The sequence below is a fragment of the Stigmatopora argus genome, chromosome 18, assembly GCF_051989625.1.
Source record: "Stigmatopora argus isolate UIUO_Sarg chromosome 18, RoL_Sarg_1.0, whole genome shotgun sequence".
Classification (NCBI taxonomy): Eukaryota; Metazoa; Chordata; class Actinopteri; order Syngnathiformes; family Syngnathidae; genus Stigmatopora; species Stigmatopora argus.
Genome location: NC_135404.1, coordinates 1,723,415 through 1,746,069, shown reverse-complemented (window position 1 = coordinate 1,746,069; position 22,655 = coordinate 1,723,415). Strand labels below are relative to the sequence as shown.

At 42.6% G+C, this 22,655-nt stretch overlaps 1 protein-coding gene across 2 annotated transcripts in view; it reads left to right on the top strand.

Moving 5' to 3' along the window:
• The window catches only part of myo15b (myosin XVB), a 184,074-nt gene that overhangs the window by 84,130 nt on the left and 77,289 nt on the right, over positions 1–22,655 (top strand). For both annotated transcript variants that reach the window (XM_077625198.1, XM_077625197.1), the window contains exons 25-32: positions 3,287–3,402; positions 7,045–7,186; positions 7,262–7,373; positions 18,018–18,402; positions 19,900–19,963; positions 20,042–20,111; positions 20,195–20,271; positions 20,353–20,429. In XM_077625198.1, the coding sequence (XP_077481324.1) occupies positions 3,287–3,402; positions 7,045–7,186; positions 7,262–7,373; positions 18,018–18,402; positions 19,900–19,963; positions 20,042–20,111; positions 20,195–20,271; positions 20,353–20,429 (1,043 nt within the window). The remainder of the gene's footprint in view (positions 1–3,286; positions 3,403–7,044; positions 7,187–7,261; positions 7,374–18,017; positions 18,403–19,899; positions 19,964–20,041; positions 20,112–20,194; positions 20,272–20,352; positions 20,430–22,655) is intronic.

Sequence of the window (22,655 nt, the reverse complement as noted above, 5' to 3'; positions counted from 1 at the left end):
GACAAAAAATTCAATTTTCTTACGAGAAGTTTAAGATGTTGTTTGTGGCCATATTTCTTCTGATGTCGAAATATCTCGATTCTTTCAATGGTTCATATATGGCAATAGTTGTCACTTTCGAAAAAAAAAATCAAAGCAGAAACAGGAAGTCACGTGAGCAGTGCTCACATGGTAAACACTATGAACACTTATATCAAGGCTACTCTCGTCTGGCCAGTCAGAGCACATTTAACTACAGTAAGATGGCGGCGCCGTGAGCAAGCAATGGCAGGCACAAGTAAATGATTTTTTTCATGTTTTATTCAAGACACGGTTTATTTTTTTCTTATATCTCATATTTTATTCATAGATGTTAAAAAAATAAATGTATTTAGCGTTTTATCTTTTTAACTTTTCTCTATTTTGAAATAGATAACCGTATCAGCCGCATTGTCTTGCGTTATGGCGTTTCGTCTTTGTCACCTTGCAGGAACGTGCATGTCAAGTCTAATTTGTGCGCATATAAGCCGTACCCTTAATTCAGTCATCATATTTTTGAGCTGAAAATATTACATATATGCGAGAAAATATGGTAGATTTTGGTCAGTAGAAACATATTTTACATTAAATTAGCATAATTCCTTCCACAATCTTTAATACTATCCCCTAAATTATTTTCAAATTTTTAAAAGACGATTTTTGTATGAAACACGTATGCAAAAAAGAAGAACAAGATAAGATTATCAAGAGATTCAAATAAATAACTGATGGTAAGACCTTTTCCAATGGGGTGGACATGTGGCAGCTCAATAAACATACCAACGCAATTTAGAGGGTTCAACCAGCCTACCTTGCATGTGTTTGGGATGTCGAAGGAAACCGGAATACCCGGCAAAAAGCCACGCAAGCCTGGGGAGAACATACAAACTCCACACAGTCAGGACCAACCAGGGAATCGAAACCTCAATCCCCCAACTGTGAGGCCGACACGCTAACCACTCTCCGCCGGCACCACTGCACAGAGCCAACATATGCTCAGTCAAACCTTGAGTGCATTCGACATGTGCTGCTGAGTTGTTTCCTTGTGCTAAATACATTTTCAATTTCAGTAGGCCTAATATAATTTTGTTGAAAAATGTTTGTTGAAAAATGTTGAGGGTGAAAATCCTGCTTTGGCATTGAATGCATTAGCAGAATGTGTATGTACAGTGAGTTCAATACATATTTGAACACCCTGCTAAAATGCAAGTTCCTTCACTTAGAAATCATGGAGGGGCCTGAAGTTAACATCGTAGATGCATGTTCACAGTGAGAGAGATAATCTAAAATGAAAAATCCAGAAATCACAATGTATGATTTTTTTTAACAATTTATTTGCACACCTGTCTATCAGCTTGAACCTGAAATACCTCTTTGTCCACCTTTAAAATTCCACCTCCACTCCATGTCTTATCCTCAATCAGATATACCTGTTTGCGGTCGTTGGCTGCATAAAGACACCTATCCACCCCATACAAGCAGTAAGACTCAAACGTAATCGGGCCAAGACCAAAGAACTGTCCCAAGAGCCCAGAGACAAAATTGTACACATCCACTAGGCTTGAAAGGGTTATGGAGAAATTGCAAACCTGCATGGTAAAAAAAAGGTCCACTGTTGGAGCAATCATTAGAAAATGGAAAAAGCTGAACATGATGGATAATATCAATCGAAGTGGACCTCCATACAAGATATGATGCAAAGAAAGGAGACCACTGTTTCCAAGCTGACTGTTGGTAATATACTAATATACTATCATGGATAGAAATCAGGTTCCCCCGCTTAAACCAGCACATGTCAAGCAAGGTCTGTCTTAAGTTTGCCAATGACTATTTGGATGATACAGAGGAGTCAAGGGAGAAGGTTACCATCCCAACAACACCATTCCTACTGTGAAGAATGTGGGCAGGAGCATCATGCTTTGGGGTGGCTTTTCTGCACATGGGACAGGACGACTCCACTCTATTAAGGAGAGGATGACTGGGGCCATGTATTGTGAGATTTTGAGAAACAATCTCCTTGCCTTAGTGTCAAGTTTGCCAATTTGACATTTTGTAAAAGCATAAGAAAAGATGACGCAAACTTCTTGCTCTGGTGAGGGGGAAAAACAGCGTTAATGTCTTCTTTTTTCTTCCAAAATGCTTGAGCCCTCGGTCCCCTTTTATTGTGAAAGAATAGGTGTGTCCATTACAGAAAGATAATGTGTGTGTAGCATCTGGTTTCCATTAAACCGTCTCAGTCTTTTTGGCGTAAACAATTGTTGAAATCACATCATTTGCCGGAATCGCTTCTCCTCAATCCAAGATGGCCTCCAAGTTGGAAGTCGCCCAGAGTTCATTGTCCTCACAGAAGTTTATAGCAACCCGAGTGGATACTTTATGCGTACTTCAGCTCCATTAAAACATCCATATATGGTAGCAAATGTAGGATAACACTGGTAAATGATACATATGATAATAATAAACTCAACACTTAGTCATGGCATTGAAGTTGGGTTGTGGCTGGGTCTTCCAACATGACAATGAACCAAAAACCATGGAGTAGTTCCATAAGAAGCATTTTAAGATTCTGGCGTGGCCTAGCCATTCTCTAGTCCTCAACCCAATAGAAAATCTTTGGAGGGAGCTTAAGCTCTGTGTTTCTCAGCGACAGCCCAGAAACCTGACTTATCTGTGTGGAGGAGTGGGGCAAAATCCCTTCTGCAGTGTGTGCAAACCTGGTGAAAAACTACAGGGAACATGTGACGTCTGTAATTGCAAACAGAGGCTAGTGAACCATAGATTGTTATTGGTTTTCTCATTTGTTCAAACCCTAATTTGCAGCTGTATCACACAAATAAATCATTTTAAAAAAATCATACATTGTGATTGCTGGCTTTTTCTGTTTGGATTAGTATCTGTCTCACAGTGGACATACACATACAATAACAATTTCAGACTCCTCAATGATTTCATAGTGGGAGAACTTGCAATATAGCTGGGTGTTCAATAATTATTGAACTCACTGTATATTAGTAAATTCATGGTTATTTTCATAATTATAAAACAAATTTGGTCTGTACCGCAGAGCTCTAATTACAGGAAACATTGAGGACAATGAAATGCAAGTCAAGTACCAGTTGGTTTAATTTCAATAATTTACGTAGCATTTCCCTAACATTCTCATCTGGAGAACTACATTACGAATGTGAACCAAACCTAACAATCAAAATCTAGGATCGATGCCACATATGCCTTGACCCCATTTATAAATAACATCTACTAATTGCAGTCAGACAGTGGTGATGCTCAGATTTTGGGAGTGAATCATCATGGAATTAATCTCCTCAAGATAGTAACGGCCTCAGGCATGGATGCAACACACCTCAGTCTACTTCGAAGTTACAGGTAAACATCCATTCAACACACAGAGAAAGCATGGTTTAAGATCAGTGGATGGGACACACTGATTTTCATGTTGTTCATATTCATCCAGCTCATTTCATTCTCAGGACATTGTATCCATCACATTGAGACTGTTGTCTTTGTCCAAAAAGAAGCTTTAGGTTAAATGTATGTATTAAGAAATCTTTTGAATCTCAGTTTTCTCAAAAAAGGTATATGGAACTAGTACTAGCTAAGGGTAGATTTGGACACTGGAATACACAACAAGTGTTCAAAGAACTCGGATTTTGTTATGAAGTGACATACACCCAGTCAAGGCCTAAAGGTTGAATGCACCTTAAATGTCAACGTCATCATGATAGGCCGGGCCGGTGAGCATGATTACATTATTTTTTAATTCTTAATGATAAAATATAAAGCTAGTTTTTCCCCCAAAAAATCCATGAATGATCATGATAATCCTAATTATAAAAGCCATAGGATACAAAAGAATCGTAAAATATAGTGTTTTAACACTCTAGAGTGCTTGCATTTTTTGTTGAACTCCGAACTCCTTCCATGCCTGGGTTTTTGCCTCAGAGACGACCAAAGCCGCGTGCCGCTTGGCCACCCGGTACCCGTCAGCTGCCTGCGGAGTCCCATGGGCCAAAAGGGCCCGATAGGACTCCCTTTTCAGCCTGACAGCATCCCTTATCGCAGGTGTCCACAAGCGGGTTCTGGGGTTGCCACCACGACAGGCACCGACAACCTTGTGGCCGCAGCTCCGGTCTGCGCGGAAGCGTGGAACATGGTCCACTCGGACTCAATGTGTCCCGCCTTTTCCCGGACATGAGAGAAGCTCTGTCGGAGGTGGGAATTGAAATCTCCTGACAGGGGACTCCGCCAGGCATTCCCAGCAGACCCTCACAAAACGTTTGGGTCTCCCCGGGCCACGCTGGCATCTTCTTCCCAATTACTCCCCTCCAGGTCTCAGTGTCATTGCCCACGAGAGCATTGAAATCCCCCAGCAGAACGGGGGAGTCCGCCGAAATCCACTCCAAAAAGGGTGGGTACTCTGAACTGCTGTTTGGTATATACGCACAAACAACAGTCAAGTCCCATCCCCCCACCCGAAGACGGAGGGATGCTACTCTGTCGTCCACCGATGTAAACCCCGACATATACGCCCACACGCGCTCGGCGCCTCTCACCGCGGGCAACTCCAGAGTGGAAATGTCCAACCCCCCCTCGAGAGGAATGGTACCGGAAACTAAGCTGTGCGTAGAGGTGAGCCCGACCAGCTCAGGCTCTCTCCCAACCAGAGAGGTGACATTCCATGTCCCAAGAGCTCGGTTCTGCAGCCTCTTTGGCCCCTCTCACAGGTGGTGAGCCCGTGTGAGGGGAAACCCACGTCGCCTCTTCGGGCTGTGCTCCTGCTGTGGGTGTAGGTCCGGCCACCAGGCGCTCGCCATCGGGCCCCTCTCAGCCTGGCTCCAGAGTGGGGCCCCGGTGAGCCACGTTCGGGCGAGGGAAGACGTTGTCCAATTATGTTTTTCATCTTAAGAGGTCTTCTGAGTCATGCTTTGTCTGGTCCCTCACCTCAGACCAGTTTGCCATGGGTGACCCTACCAGGGGCACAAGGCCTCAGACAATATAGCTCCAAAGATCATTGGGACACACAAACCCCACCACCACGTTAAGGTAATGACTCGTCGGTGGGGCGTCTTTAACATCTCACTATGTATATCTGTTGCCCCCACGTGCATCAAAGTCATCACCATGATCCCTAGCCCCAAGAAATCATCACCTTCCTGCCTCAATGACTCCTGCCCAATTTCAACCACACCCATCCTCATGAAGTGCATTTAACGGCTAGTCATGCTCCACCTCAAGTCCGTTCTTATCCTCCAGTACACGTATTGATCCAACAGTTTTACCAATGATGCCATCTCCACTGCCCCCCACACACACATCGGCATTCAACATAATCAACCACAAACAGTTATTCTCGAATTTGCAATGACTGGTCTTAATACCTCACACTGCAACTGGGTGTTAGATTTCTTGACTTGAAAACCTCAGGCAGTTCGAGTCAGTGGTAAAACAACCTGTTAGGGCCTCTGTGGCTCCTCCCTGTAGTCTCATCAATCTTGGACAGGTGAAGGGGTTTTTGTGATTACAGTTCGGAGGCAGAGGGGGTGAACTGCCACAGCTGCAGGCAAACAAACATCAGTCACCTTTAAGTAGCAAGTGGACACTCCACCTCGTCATCCTATCTCTGGTTCCTCCGTCAGTTGCATCTCACCTACTCTACACCTAGTCTGGCTCACGACCTTTTGCTCTCATCCCGAGGATTTGTCTCTGTATGCCCCTTGAATCATCAAGTCTGTGCTCCTTCCTAACTTCTTGTCATTTAACAAGTCTCCCGAATGACCAACACGATCCATGCAACTCTTTTTCGAACTCTGGGACAAAGCCTCTTAAATAAATCTTGTACGGCTTCCCTACCCAACTTATCGAAGAGTCTCCTATGGGATCCCGCCGTGCTTCGAAACTTAATACAACCACCACAACCGACATGGTGAAAATATGAGCAACCATCTGTTGTGCCTCTTCACGTATGTACGCAATCAGGAACTTTTATTTATCGTCCACAGTGGGACAAGACTGCACTTTTCTGCTAAGTCACTTTAGGCATTTCATCATTCATCTTCAATTAATCTTAATTAAGCTGTTGACTTTGGGCTACTGATGTTAGTATAACGTGTACCTTCTATGTGTCTTCTTTCATGATGGGTGTACATTGACCCAATTTCTCTTGATGCACTTTAACTTGCTTGTTGGGGCCAATCAGGGATTGATTGTGTCATGTTCCTTATTGGTGTGATGTTTTGTATATATTTCCTTTATTGTTTTTATGTTTGATCGTTTAGTTGGCGGGACTGAACATTTCCTAGCATAGCACGGCAACTGCCTTTGGAGTTCAGTGGTTTGGAAGTGTGGGCGGAGACAAGTGAGATAAAACATTTTTACGGTCATGTCACCTGTTCTTGGCTTTGATATGTGTGGCTGTTTTCGGCAGTCAGATGAAACCGCCGGCTGATAACGACACCGTTTTTTTGACCATATGTCACTTTGTTATGTAGATCTTTATTAAATAGATCAATTAAGTATAACTTTCTTGTCCTGTCATCTGTGTTCAAGACTCCACGTTAATCTAGTTTCAAGAGGTGTATTGAAGACGTTGGAAATATACACCTACAATGCTTAACCAAAAAACAGCCTTTAAACTGGTTTTGCACTACTGCTATTAGGTCTGTTATGTAGATCTTTATTAAATAGATCAATAAATAGATTAAGTATAACTTTCTTGTCCTGTCATCTGCGTTCAAGACTCCACTTTAATCTAGTTTCAAGAGGTGTATTGAAGACTTTGGAAAAATACACCTAGAAAGCTATTAGGTCTCCATCCAGATGCCTTTATCATTCTGGTATTAGATTCATTTTGAGGGGTTTGAGAGAAACATAATTTCATTGCTCTGTATGTCCAGTACGTACTGCAAGTTTGAAATTGAACTTGACATTGAGTGTTTTGTACAGGTAGTTTTTGTCAATGTTTAACTGAAAATACTGTACTCTAAAAAATTTACTAAAAGCATCTAAAAGCTTTGCAGAATTGCTGTCTGTGGGATTATGTGGTACAAACCAAGTGAAGCTGGAGCTAGCGAATGAAGACCTCCAACTGTACTCCTCCAGATCTCCTCAAATAATTGCCATGGTTGAATCCTTCCTTAAAGAGCTCATAAAGGTATACACCCCAGTAGATGTTGTGTTTCAAACCTTTATTAGAAGGATTTTAATGCTCTTCTATTTTGTTTACCAGAACTCTGGCCATGTGATTGCCCTGAAAAGTTTTGTAACAGATGACAAAAGCCTGCTCAGCTACAACAAAGGTGATGTTATCAGGCTACTACCAATGGAAGGACTCCAAACAGGTGAGCCTTGCTGAAGGTTGTTTGTTTGTGAGATGTTTGCATTTTAACACTAGATGTACCAAGCAAGGCAATTTTGCTCCAACCCAAAAGAGGATCCCTTGTTATACCAAGCAGACATATCATTTGTAAATTAGTGTTGGAATGCAGTACAAACATCGGAACAGACCTGTGCTTTTTCTATTCACGTAATAGATATTGTTCGTTCTAGATGAGACAAGTCCCATTTATTTTAATGTGGTTTTCCCATTTTTATTAGTGTGCATTTGTTTTACTATTTTGGCATTGAGAATGACTTAAAGGAAATGTTGGTCCCCATCTGATGTCTCAGGAGGGGAAACAGTACATCACCAACACTGTGATTAGTAGGGATGGAGCGTTGCTGACCTCGATTTGGCGGACAAAATACTTTGAACACCTCTTCAACTCCACCGACATGCCTTTCCCCGAGATAGCAGAGCACGAGGACTGTGAGGCGGATTCTTCAATCTCTGGCGTCTGGTGGTTAGAAAGCTCCTAGGGCGTGGCAAGGCCCCAGGCGTGGAAGAGATCCGGCTGGAGTTTCTAAAGGCTCCGATTATTGTAGGGTTGCTTTGGTTGACATGCCTCAGGAACATCGCGTGGACATAGGCTTGGAAACTAATGGTGTGAATGCAGTGGCGGGCGGTGCATTTTCTGGTAGCGCCTTCAACGTATCAATCCAACCCTCAAAAACTATTTTATGGCTATAAAACCTCTACTGCAGCTACAACTGCGACACATAAAAAATAATCAATAAATTAATGCACAAAAATGGGGTAAAATCCACTTCCTAGCAGCATTTCATGATTAAATACAAATACTGGAGCTTTTCAGACATTAAAACCAAGCCAGGGGGTGATTTTCCCGGGAAAAGACAGCGATGAACGTCAATGGCGTACGGGTAAACATTTCCCGAAAATGGGGTAATGTTGGATCTAATCGATAAACATTTAATAACTTCGAATTAGAGGAAGCACACAGAGTCGGCCATGATGAGTTTTATCTAGCTTCAGCTGAAGGAGGGAGTCAGAGCAGCCAGCGCCAGGAGCGCATCTATCCTCCAGCCTGACTAGTTTGAACTCCCCGCCTCCCCCCAACAGGTCGACCAGTTTTATTGACAAAGGTCATGTGACATAGGTACAAACTTTAGGCGGGAAAATGTGAACAAAGAAATGGGTGTGTCATGGTAGATGACGCGCCCCTAACTCATAGGTGTCACGGACGGAAATTTCCGCTAGGTCATGCAAAATTCTATTCTAGTGACTACATTAAATAAACCAATTGACTAACAAAAAGCATAAGAATACATTCCATACTCCACATTTCCCCCCTGTAGTTACTTTGAAAGAATTTTCTTTAAACACATCAATTTATATCCCTCCTATCCAGGTTCTAGAATACAAATATCATCAACAGTTACTTATCAAGGGGTATGGAAAATAATAAAATCACTTGTCAAGGCAGAGGCGAAAAACTCGAGGTATTTAGCGTCATTCGAGAAAAATTCCTCTGCGTCCCTCTTAATGAGCGAACACAATTTTTAAGTCAAGACAAGTACAATTACCCGGATGACTCGACATCGTGGGACCCGTCACACTTCGAAAGAGTGCGAGAATCTCCAATATGGTCTGCCATGCGGTGATACTGTATGTCCCTGTAAGCTACCAGCGTGTGCTGGATAGTGTTTCAAATCATAACTTTCATACAGGGGATTACACACAGAAAAATACAGAACAGTAACAAAATCGTAAGTGAGGGAGTTGCAAATTTAAACAGAATTGACTGGTTTCATCTGGGATGAAGGTGCAGCAGTGTTGTCCCTCCCATCATGGCACACACACCTCCATCCTCCGTCCCGCAACATCCCTAAGGGCTATGACAGTTTGGTTAATGAACACTCATGTAACAGTTCAATGTGTTTACACGAAGCATAACTTTATCCACCCCAAGTTGGGAAAGTAGCAACCGTATGATTTTCTGGGGGGCGGACCACAATTTATGGTCACCAGGAACATCACTACCCCAGATTGAGTCACGTGGTTTGAATTGCACTGATTTTGCACTGATTTTGATCTCTTATCTCTTACTGTTATGTTCATTCCCCTTAAAAGGAATGCATCTCATCTGCACCACTGCAGATTTAAGTGTGACACCTCGACCCGGCTACACACATAACAACTTTCATTCGGAACAATCAGTTTCTTCTGGAACACCATGAAATTATACCACACATCTTCTCCATAGTAGTTCTCCAGACTCTTCTTTCCATACCACTTCACTCTCCTCTGTGATAGGAGGATGTCACCATCTTGTTTTCGAACTCAAGTCTCTGTGGGCGGGGCGTTCAGACACGCCCAGGCTGTCACTGAGAGTCCAGTCACTGTGATATGGGTGGCAACAGCTTTCACTGCGGCTTCTGTGTAGAGGTGCAAAGTCTATGGGAGCTCAAGTTTAAGTGAGGGGTGCTCGTGGCAGGTGAGTAGACGTCAGATGAGTTTTTCACGGACAAGGGTTTTGACACCGTCCGACTTACAGTCTACTCAGAGTCACCTGTGTCTCAAACTACCTTGACCTGAGGTTGGTGAATCGACTGACTTTTCAGCGATCTTTGCTGCTGTGGAGGTTGGTGAGTTGGGCCACGAATGGGTCTTCCCATCGTGGAGAGAACCAGGACTTTCTTTTTATGACTCGGATCAGGATCCAGTCACCTGGCTTCACCACCTCCTGCAAGATTGACAAAAGGGGATCACGGCAGCTTACATGTTCTTTGGACAAGTTTCTCCAAACATTTTACCATCCACTCTGTAAGTAGATCTGCCTCACCCTTAGTCTCTTGTTATGGTTCACCTTCCCATAGAGGAAGTTGGAATGGTCTTCCAAGAACTATCTCAAAAGGTGTTAATCTCGAGCTAGTTGGCACTATCTTCATATACGTTCTGACCAGTGTTAGGCGTTCTGGCCATGGCTTCTTTATCTCTTCCATGGTTTTCTTAAGCCTTGGTTTTATCGTACCATTTGTTTGCTCTACCAGTCCCACACTCTTTTGGACATTGGTCTCGTTTGGGCCCGAGGTCATCTTGCACATTATATCTGTAACAAATTAAACAGTTCCTACAAAAATTTTAAAAGTAGGTATTTCGATGTCCATCATATCTCCCCCCTGTTGAGACATTGTCCATGGCTCAATTTTGGAGTACATTTTTTGGTAGGCACTGTAGGCCTTTAGCTGTGTACAGGTCGTCTGCAGACTGTTCTTGAGAACGACTCAGCCCTTGTTGCTGTGCATACTGTGCAGCAAGTGTCCGCGCTGCCTCCCCAGCTGCCGCACTCTGTCGCTGTCTTCAAACACGTACTCAACATCTGCAGACAGCTATTAGGTTGGGCTTAATACCCCAATGAACAAAAATCACAACAATCTTACTTATTCCATCACTGTTTGTGAAAATCTAAATGCATTATCAGTCAAAATTAAATATGCTAGCTGATATTCTATTTTGATCACTGCTTCCTTATTAAGATCAAGAACTATATTTGTTTTTTTTCCTTTCCTACAATTACACAAATTAACTAATCATACCAAAAATAGGAAAATACAAAAAGCAAACCAGGCTGCTTTTTTCCTCAGGAAAACAGCTTTCCAGTTCTCTGGAAGTTACATTCACATCAATTAATATCCAGAAACAAAATGCACACATTTATAATTCTGAAAAGAATTGAACCCACTAAACTGTAACCACCCCTTGTTTGTCAGGGTTAATATTTTAGCATAATTGTGTTCTTTAGAGCAATTAAAGCCCATTACTTATAAAATGCATACTACTCAAGTCCCAATTCATTTAACAATGTGTATCGCGTTGCATATTAAACTCAGTTGTTTTGAAATTCAAAATATCCCAAACTAGTAGTCTTATTATCAAATGTAACATTCCTTTGTCTTTGGAGTTTGCCAATCATCTCCTATAAAACTTTCTTAATCAATATTTCTCAATAGTCAGGCATAAAATTAAAATCTAGTTACATTTCTATCCATTGTCTTTCTAATTGTTTACTTTAAAAATCTGTAAGAAGTTTTGGTCTCAATTGAAACGCTTTCATCTTTTTTTATGGAGACAATAAAACCAATATAAAAATTTCCTTATGGTTTATCGCATTGCTCCTCGAGCACTAATCTTTCCAATCAATATTGGAGTGCATTCCATTACGTTTGATCACGTCAAAAAGTTTATCTTACCTGTCTCCTCAAACGTTTCAACTGAGAGAACCTTCTTACAGTGCAAAGGTGGATCCGCATCCTCCTTTTCAGCTATTTTCATGTCTGCTGGTTGGTCAGGAACACTTGTGTTGAGCACCCAGGCTCCCGGGACCGCCGTTGGTCCAGTCTGTTTTCTGTTGGGAAGCACAGTCTCCTTCTGCTAACCCAAATTCAATGCGTTCCTTTAAAGTTTTTTCCTTTTACGCAGATAGCCAGATTAGCCTCATCATCCGGCTCCAATCGTATAGTGAATAATGGCGTTTGGTACATTCCACTAAATTGGATTTCCATATTTTGTTGTCCGATTGACCTCGTTATGTAGGCGCATTGATTTCATAACAAAATATGGAAACTTTTGTCAATTCAGTCAATTATTCTGTTAACACAATTTGGATGCCATTATCACTATAATACTTTGGAATTTCATATCATGCACTGTCTTTGTTTTTTTGTTTTTCCCAGTGCTCCCAAATTTCGCATAGCAGATTTGTTTCTCCACTTCAATTTTCACATTTGGAGTACTGCTGCTTTTTTCATTAAAAAATTCCTTGGACGAAATATTTTTCCATAATTTGTCGTTGCCATCCCTGGAACGGGCTTATTGGCGAATTCCGAAATCGATTCCAATTTGCTAAATCATTTTCCACCTTGATACCTAACCGATTGATCATATCTCGGTGGTCGGCCAATCAAAAACACAAAAAGACAAACAAACAACCATTCATGCTCACACTCATTTTCAGACATCAGTGGTCTGCAATTTTTTCCTCACTGGTGAAGAGCGCCATCCCACGTCTGGGCTTTTTGGCCGCTTACCTCCATTTTGCTGTCTTATCAGCCTAATCATTCTCAAAAGAAATAGGTTACCGTCATTTGGTTGACATCAATTGTTCAATGCTTATGCAATCTGTATATCATTAATATTCTAATAGTCATTAATATGACCCACGCCAAAGCATATTCCATCTGCTGATGGGCAAACAATGAAATACCCTCCGTGCACTGACAGTATTCCATGATGTTTATTCCATCTCAGTGAAATCATGCCTATCCTAAATTAATTATTCTATCTAAATTTACCTAATAATTTGGATAAATGCCATTTCTGCATTGTTCTCTTCATGTTTGATATCATTAATAATTTGGATGATTCTTAATACTTAAGTCTAAATCGCAAATCACTCTCATATTGCTAAAATAGCTATGAGAATAGCTAAATTGCGCTATGAATTCCTATTGAATTCCTATCCGCTCCAAGAAGGTGGTTTTTGTTTAAAATAAGAACCATTTTCTGCAGCTCATTGTTACCAGAATTAAAATTTAGGGAAAATAACCTTTCACTAGGCATTTCCTAATATAAATTTCAGTGTTTAATAAAGGACCCATAATTTGTCACTAATATATTACAACACTGTCATCTCTCTGTCTCTCTCTCTCTCCCTCCCCCTCCCTGTTTGTGCAGGGGGAGGGGGCCTTGGGCTGGGCTCTCTCTCTCTCTTTCTCTATCTCCCCCTCTGTGGGGAGACAATCGGACTCAAGTGATTTAGGTTCATACCTGCAGTGGCATTTGCGTGCTGTGGTTCCTCTCTCCTGGCTCCGGGTGTGCTTGGCCGGGTGAGGGGTGTCCGCATCTGTGAAGGGGGGCTGGCCGTAAAGTGGGCTTCTTGCCTGGCCCCACATTTTTCGGCCATTTTCTTCCTTTGTTCTGTGTGTCTTCAGCAAGATTCAAAAGCAGGCAGACTTTTTAAGGGAATTCTCATGTTCCTTCTTCAGATTTTGGTTCTCTGAGAATTCCTCATAGGCCTTCCTCTTAGCTCATCTTGCCAAAGGTCGTACCTCTTGAGCTCATGTTCCATGATGTTCATAGGGAGGGCCCCAATCTTGAAATGTGTGACTAGTACATGAACTTGTGAAAAACATATCATTCTTGTTCTCCATGAAGATAGAAAGTTTCTTGAGGAAAGACAACCACCTAAAGCAGCTCCTCATCCTTTCTGTCCAGAATCTTCACAAGCATGTTAACCATGTTTTTGTTTCATTCTTCAATGATCAGGAAAATCTCTCAGCATGAATTTCACATCTTCTTACTTCACGTCCCTTTGTTTGAACGTTTTTTTTTTTTTTTTTTTTTTTAAACAATGGTCACATGTTACGCTATTAATACATTTAAGGCGATATTTTACGGCGATTCTCTAGGGACGTCCCATCTAATTTATTATCTCTTTAATACTTATCTTTTATTATCCTATTTATCCGTCTACGACGTCTTTTTAACCGTTATTCTCTTCAATCCTCTCGATTCATGAGCGCATACCAAGCGCATACCAAGCGCATACCAAGCGCGTACCGAGCGCGACATAACGCGCATCACGGCCTACTTCCGGTTCTTAACAAACGCTTCTGGTTTATATCATACTAGTACTATACTTTTTAATCGAGCGCGAGCGCTTTCTTACTCATCGGGTGCAGTATTTTTGGAAGCTTTATTTTTGACAATCTCCAGAAATCCTTTACCGAGGGACTATTTCACCCCCTAGGTTAAAGCCGCGTCACCAGCTTGCCTTACGAACGTAACTTATGGCCGAAGTGTACGTCCGCCGCATACCTTGTGTATTACCTTCTTTTTTGACATACATACTCCCCAACAATATGCATTTATCCCCGATTTATGAGGCGTTTTTCTTCGACTTTTTCACGATTGGAAAAACGGGATTCCCACCAGTCTTGTCCTAAATATTAATTTTAAACAGCCCCTTACCCTCTCTTGTGCCTCCTCCTTTTCGATGGGGGGTTCGTTCTTCAAACGGGCCGCGATCGACCGAAGTGCCCTCTCTTTCAAAGTAAGAGTAGCTGACGTCAGAAATCCTGGCTTTCAGTCCACCGCGGTCCGAAAATTCAGAAATGAATCTCCCGGGTTTCTAAGGCACCAGAAAATGTTGGATCTAATCGATAAACATTCAATAACTTCGAATTAGAGAAAGCACACAGAGTCGGCCATGATGAGTTTTATCTAGCTTCAGCTGAAGGAGGGAGTCAGAGCAGCCAGCGCCAGGAGCGCATCTATCCTCCAGCCTGACTAGTTTGAACTCCCCGCCTCCCCCCAACAGGTCGACCAGTTTTATTGACAAAGGTCATGTGACATAGGTACAAACTTTAGGCGGGAAAATGTGAACAAAGAAATGGGTGTGTCATGGTAGATGACGCGCCCCTAACTCATAGGTGTCACGGACGGAAATTTCCGCTAGGTCATGCAAAATTCTATTCTAGTGACTACATTAAATAAACCAATTGACTAACAAAAAGCATAAGAATACATTCCATACTCCACAGGTAAAACCAGCCGAAAACAGCATTTATTGATTAAATACAAATACTGGAGCTTTTTAGACATCAGAATCGGGCCCAGAGTATCATTTCCCCGGTAAAAAGACAGCGATGAACGTCGATACGTCCATACGTGAAATGACAAAAAATGCACTAAAATTAGGTAAAATCCACTTCCTAGCAGCATTTATTGACTGAATACAAACACTGGAGCTTAAATACAAACACTGGAGCTTTTCAGATATCCGAACTTGGCCCACAATTGAAATATTATTTAGGAATATAGCCATATTTGTAATTTTACTCATCAAAAATCCTTTTTACACAATATTCATCCTCCTTTCTTTCTTCCTTCTTTCCTATCGCCATCGAAGCTAATGATGAAAGTCGAGCCTGTCCTGTCATATTTCCGGCATAGTCCGTTTTGAAAATGGCATTAAATCAACACAACAATATACTATTTGCTTGTGGAGCTAAGTTAGCGCGCTGAAAGTGCCCCACACACCATTTTCCCGGCTGTAACAGGCTTGCTAGCTTCGGAGTTGACCGCCCTTTCTTAATGATGTCCATTTTTTTCCTCAAAAAGTCTGTCTAGAAAATAGCTTTGTGAGCAAACAGAATATATTTGTTTTTGCTTCTGTCGGCCATAGTGGGTGGAGTTTGCGATCTCGGCTGCCTCGGTACTGCCTACTAGCCAATCATAGTTTGTGAAAGCAATGACATGTCCCAGCCAGCAAAATGCTAACGCCTATGAAAAATCCTTGTGGGGTTGCCAACTCGAAATCTGATTGGTTAAAAGCAACAGTCTAGTTTAATGCAGCAGAGCCCGCAAGAACTGATTGTGCAGGCTTTGAGGCAGATCTGATCTGGCAACAAATAATGGCTGAAATGTGATTGGTTAAATGCTTCAATATGAAAACACATCTGGAAGCAGTGCAACCAGGGGGAAAAGCAATGAAATGAAGCTAAGAGACCATTTGGAATAATAAGTATTGATGGACAAAATATAATATGATTCAGATATTTGTTAGGCCAGCAGAGAAGGCCTTGAAGGCCCTGACGGCCCGCCACTGTGTGAATGTCTCTGAACTATTGGGAACAAACTTCATGATCATAAGTGGCCTGGGGGCCCGACGTCCTGTAGTGGGCCCTGTACTCACTGCCCAGCACCGTGGCACTTCCGCCACTGGCGCTCTACTTTTCACAGACAAAAGTAGGTTCACGCTAAGCACCTGTAACAGACGTGAATTAGTCTGGAGAAGACAAATAGAACGCTATGTTGCCTGCAATATTGTTACAACAGGTTTGGTGGTGGATCAGTGATCATTTCCATGGAGGGACACGTAGACCTTTACTGCCTAGGAAATGGTGCTCTGACTGCCATATGGTAGCAGGATGAAATTGAAAGAACGCATTGTCAGACCCAAGGCAGGTGCAGTAGGTCCTGGTTTCCACAGAATGCATGACAATGCCCAGCCACATCCAGATATGGAGTTGGCGGAGTGACATCCACTGCTGCTCCATTATGCCTGGTCTGATGATGGCTTCTTTGTTCCAGTGCCTTGAGGCCTGCGGGTTGGTGTCCGTCAGAGATATTCACCAGTTCAGGTGACCGTGCGGCGTAACTTTGGAGTAGTTCATCATGTGTATCTCCTGACCGTGTTGGGTCTGCTTGGCATGTGCGTCGGGTTGAACTGCTGCATCATGTGTGTGTTCAGCCATCCCTCCTTGGCCGTCCACTCGTACGTGACAGCATTTTTACCCGGGCCAAATTCTAGGATCTGGTCTGGATTTATGAGGGGGTCCAACCCGTAGTATATGTTGTATTTGTTGTCCGTGGTCGGGAGGTATATGCCATGTTTTTAAGTGAGCAACGTGAACCTGCTGCCAATCGTTGCCTCAACTTGAGCTGCATTCCCCCATCAGGCTCACAATAGAGTTTGGTAAGAGTGTATGTAATTTCCTGACCAGTCTTACGATGAGTCTGGCTTCGTCGCTGTCCGTATCCAGCAGCTCTCTAATCAACACATCTGAGGCAGGCCAGAAGAGCATCTGTGAGGACAAACAGGCCGCCTGCTCTGCCCCCTGCAGCGCTGCCTGGTCCATGTTTTGAAAGCTGCCCTCTGTGAGCTGTGGCGCCACTGACGACTGGAGGTCCTGCTGCGTTTACCTGCCCGGGATCCTGCTGAGTCGTCGCTGCCTCGTCTGCCATCGTCCCACCCAGCGAGTTTGTGATAGGGGAGATCAATCGTTGAAGAGGTCCCTGGCTTCCTGCAGCAGTGTGTTTACCAGGGAGATGGCTGGCCCCATTTGGCCCAGCAGATGGCCGGCGGTCTCTAGCGCGGAATCGACTGGTGCCGAGTTGTATCCTGCGCCTCACTTGACACGAGCCATAGCTGCGTGTGGTGCTTGAGCCCCTCAAAGATTGCTCACCACCTCAATGGTGATCATGATGGCATTGAAAGTGTGTATTGTCACTTGTGTCATCAGCCTCATGTAGTCGTTGTAGTTGGCTTGCGTGCACACCTCCTTGAAGTCCTCTGACACGTTGACTGAGCAGTAGAAGGTCTGGAGCGTCACTGTCGCGTCCTGCTCTGTTCCTCGTAGAGCCTGAAGGGGTCAGTCTTCTCCTACGTCAGCAGGACTCCTACGTCAGCAGGACCGTTGACGCTGGAGACGTCCAACCCGTCTGGTCCTCATAGTGGTTACTGGTGCTGTCCTGTTTGTTCAAGTCATTATAGTATCTCTCGAAGTCCGTCACCCTGTAGTGATCCCCTAGTTTCCTAAGCTCCAGCAGCTCCTGCAGGTCCATGGAAGCCTCTGGGGACCTGGTCAGCGTCACCATCTGGCTCAGGATCACAGTGGTGTTTTTCTCCCCATAAAATGATTGGGAGTCTGGAATCCTAAAATGTGTCTGAAAATGCTATTTGATGTACTCCATTCTGCTTTGCTCAACTTTGCTACATCGTCAAAATTTTTTAATGCATAAAGGAAAACATGACATAATATAGAGTGTATAATATGTGTTCCTCTCAAATGATATTCTGCAGGTTGGCTATTTGGTACAATGGGGGGACGCTCAGGTCTTTTCTTAGAGGATGTAACCCAGCCATCTGCTGCTTTGGACTACCATTATCTCCAATTGGATCGGACAGATGATAAGTGGAAAAGCACGAGGGGTGCAAGAGCCTCCATCACCAAGCAATCAGAAGACATTGATTATGAAATGAAAGGAGATGTAGATGTCTCATCCCAGCGAACAGCACAGATGTCCATTCACAAGGCACTTCAAGGTTTACAGAGGCCAAATAGTGATTTCGAGTGGCAAAGAGCTGTATCAAATCAGGGATCTGTACTGATATCCAGCCAGGGAAGAGTTCAGGAGAACGCAGTTGAGACGTCAGCAATGGCTGAGTTTGCAATGAAGTACTTCAGGTACAGTATGTATATACACATTTTTACTCACTGTCACCGAATCGAGGCTGACCATATGTCCGTTCCCCCCATGTTTCTCGCTTTTTTTTCTTTTGCTTTTGACTGAAAGTAGAACATTGCAGCATATCCTATACCTCTTTTGATGTTTCTTAACTTCGACTAATTATTGTATGCCGGAACAATAATTTAAAAGTGTTTATAGTGTTTCCACACCTGAAAAAATTGTATGTTGAAGCATTTATAAATAGGCATACCACTGTACAGTGTTGTGGTCCCACAGACCTTACGTCGCCGACAGTCAGTCAAACAACTGCCACTTTACATAACATAAAAATTAACACAGTAATATGACAATATGATCACTTATCAGATTTCATATATGCTTCATGTTTGCTTAATGTGTTGAGAGCCTTGTTTTCTGGAGTGTTCCAAACACACCACATATCAGACTGCCTTGACAGAGAAGTGGAGGAGTTGGCCAGTGGCTGTTATAAGCATCCCCTAAGACCTAAAATAGTCATGTTCCGTGCTTTCGTTGGCAAATAAGCAAATCTTCCTCTCAGTAATAATTAGTAGTAGTAATTACATCATCTTAGGGGCGGCCCGTCGACTGAGTGGTTAGCGTGTCGGCCTCACAGCTCTGGGGTCCTGGGTTCAAATCCAGGTCGGTCCACCTATGTGGAGTTTGCATGCTCTCCCTCGGCTTGCGTGGCTTTCCTTAGCGTCCTCCGGTTCCGTTTCACATTCCCCCCCAAAAAACATGCCTTGTAGGCTGATTGGACACTCTGTGTTGACTACTTATTTATCTCATCTCATATCATTTTCTGAACCGCTTTATCCTAATTTGGGTCGCGGGAGTGCTGGAGCCAATCCCAGCTGTCTCCGGGCCAGAGGCGGGGGACACCCTGAATCGGTGGCTAGCCGACCACAGGGCACAAGGAGACGGACAACCATGCACACTCACCCATACCTAGGGGCGATTTAGAGTGTCCAATCAGCTTACCATGCATGTTTTTGGAATGTGGGAGGAAACCGGAGTACCCGGAGGAAACCCACGCAGGCCTGGGGATAATATGCAAATTCAACACAGGTGGACCGACCTGGATTTGAACCCAGGACCCCAGAGCTGTGAGGCCGACGCGCGAACCACTCATCCGCCGGGCCGCCCATTCATAGATATAGACCCAGCCAGCGGCACAATCAATACGTGTCAGGGTCATTGGTACACACAACCCCTTCTACCTTGTTAAATTTGCATCTCAGTGATGGAAGTTTTTTTCTAATAAAATATCAAACGCACCTTATGGAGAAGCACTACCAATTTCGTCATACGCAGTTTCTGGGTGTGATGACAATTAGGCTTTTGTTGTTGATAATGACGACAGGGCCTATGTCCGATTATTATTATTATTGTTTGTATAGTAAGAATTCAGTATATGTTTTTAGAGTTAACTCATGGAAAAATATCATGTAAACATATCCTTACCTGTTTTTAAGAATGCAAAATGAAGGTGGAAAATCAGATTTCAAGACTTTTTCTGAAGCAGTTCATTTCACAAAGGTAAACTACAGCAAACAATAACGTTATTTTATTCATAAATCCTGCAACATTTCAAAATACACATCTGATTAAATGCAGATACCCCTTCAAGCATCCCTAATTATCTACAATGACGATGACAATGATTTATCAGTGCAGTGCTTCAGGAGTAAGTTCAAGTCATGCTACAATTTTATTCTAAGTAGGACATTTAGTATGTTTAGTTTTGTAATACTCATGGTTTCTTCAAAGATGTGATGCAGGTTATGGGTGATATTCCCATGAAAAAGTACACTACCCAAGCAGACTGCCTGAGTCACATTCTGCTGGTTAGTGACCACATTGATAGTTAACCTGAGACACATTAGCTTTCAAAATAAAGAGAAATCTTGTTTACTTGCTATTTTCAGCTAGGAAAAGAAAGAGAACTGTTGAGAGATGAAATATACTGCCAGATTATCAAGCAAACCACCAACAACCACAACAAGTAAGTGGGTGTTTTTTAATGTTTATTCAAACATTTGAAACAATTTACCAACTATTAAAAATCTTTGTTTTCTGCATTAGAAATTAAAAGAAACTAAGGTGTGTAGTGTATGTAAGGGCGTGAATATACCCGGAAAGTCCATAGTTCACTGTCTTTGGTCTGGACATTTTTGGTGTGGTTACTTTTCACATTGCAATTTTTGCAAGCGACCACTATTTGACAACAAATCCACGCATGTACAAACATTGTTGAAACCATTGGACAAAACGGTTGGGAGGGGGTAAAATGCAGGCGTAAACAATCACAGCGCTCCAGCTTGTAGCACTCTTGGCCATATATACAGTCGTACCTTTACTTACGAAATTAATTGGTTCCCGAACTTTTTTCGTAACTTGAAAATTTCGTAAGCAGAGCAGTATTTTATGTCAACTCTCTAATTTGGTCCACGGTCCTCACTTAACTATCAACTGATCCTTTTAAAATTGGTCTAAGTGTTCCAATTTTGCATGAAAGATGTGAGAAACACAAAAATGAGAGAACATTATGAGAAAACAATTTATTAATGTCTTAAAATGAATAATAAGCATACAAAATCTATTCGCGTTGAAGCATGATATGCCCACGCACCTTTCCCTATGACCCAACGGCGTCAAAAATCCGTCCACTTTGTAAACATTTTAGACTTTTACGTGTGCCCTATGTGTGTGTGTGAAAATATGTGCCACGTTGCATTTGTATGGTTTTTATCGCTGAATAAGGGAAACTGCAATCATTAAAAAGGGGAGCATTTAGCCGAGATGGACAGGGCATGATATGAGGACGCGCATTCATTCCCCTTTGACCCATCCATGCCAGAAAGCCGTGCACTTTGTAGTAAATTTTAGACTTTTAGGTGTGCCCTATGTGAGTAAATATGTGCTGCGTTGCATTTCTACGTTTTTTAATTGCTTAATTAGGGGAATTGCAATCATTAATGAGGGGAGCATTTAGCCGAGGTGGACAGGACATAATATGCGACCCGTGCACGTCAAAAAGCCGTCCACATTATAGTACATTTTAGACATTTTAACAGTTCAGAAAATGAATGAATGTGTGCCCTGTGATCTCTACGTGCCCTACGTATGTGTATGTGTAAATATGTACCGTGGTGAACTTGTACTTTTTTTCTCGCTTAACAAGGGGAATTGCAATCATTAATAAGGGGAACATTTAGAATAGGTTGACATGTATGTAAGAGAGAATCTTGAAACATGGAAAGTGGTTGTTGGGACACACCCAATGAGAGCCCAGTAAAGTGGAGTGAGGTTCTCAAGTGAGAATCAATGCATCTGCGACAATATTTTCAAAATAAAATAACCGATAACGAAATGCATTTACTTTTTGGGGGATTTCATAACTTGGATCTTTTTCATATCTCGAGGCACTCATTTCCATATAAAAAGCTTTCGTAACCAGAGGATTTCGCACGTAGAGGCATTCGTAAGTAGAGGTATGACTGTACAGTGGTACCTCGTCATACGACCGCTCGTCATACAATATTCTCGTCTTACGACGGAAATTTCGATTGAATAATTCGCCCGTCATGCGATCAAAATTTCGTGATGCGACCAAGCCAGGTGGCCATGGCACTGTCTTTTTTTGCATATCTTTCGTGTATAACAATATCTACGAGCACTGAACGATTAATTCAGATGAGTTTCTCCTACGCATCGACCAGGAAATGCACAACGTGCATGCGCGGGCAAAAAGAGGGCTTTCTGGGTAATGAAGTATACTCATGCACACAACGCCGATAGGCAATGGCACTCTTTCTCAGAATGAAACTTTATTACCCACAATCAATACGTGGGTAAGCTCAGCTGTTATTATTATTATCTAATACGAGGAGTATTATATTACTTCTCGTTCGCTGCTCCTAAGAACATCACCGGCATTGGCTCGCAATTCCCTCTTTGTAATATTTCTGGTCGCAACTCTCTCTCATAGGCGCTGTTCAAAGCGGTTGCGACCAGAGCCATTACAACGAGGGAGTTGTGAGCCGGTCTTTATGAGCAGCGGAGCGATCGCTAAAATGTACTACAAGACTATTTCTCGTTGGCAAGTGGTCGTGGGTTATCCTATTGTGAGGACATTTGTGTGAATCATTTTCGGAATATTTTGAAGGGTGTTAGGTTTATCCAATTGTAGGTTTATCCTTAGGTATTTCCAATTCAGCTTTCAATAAAA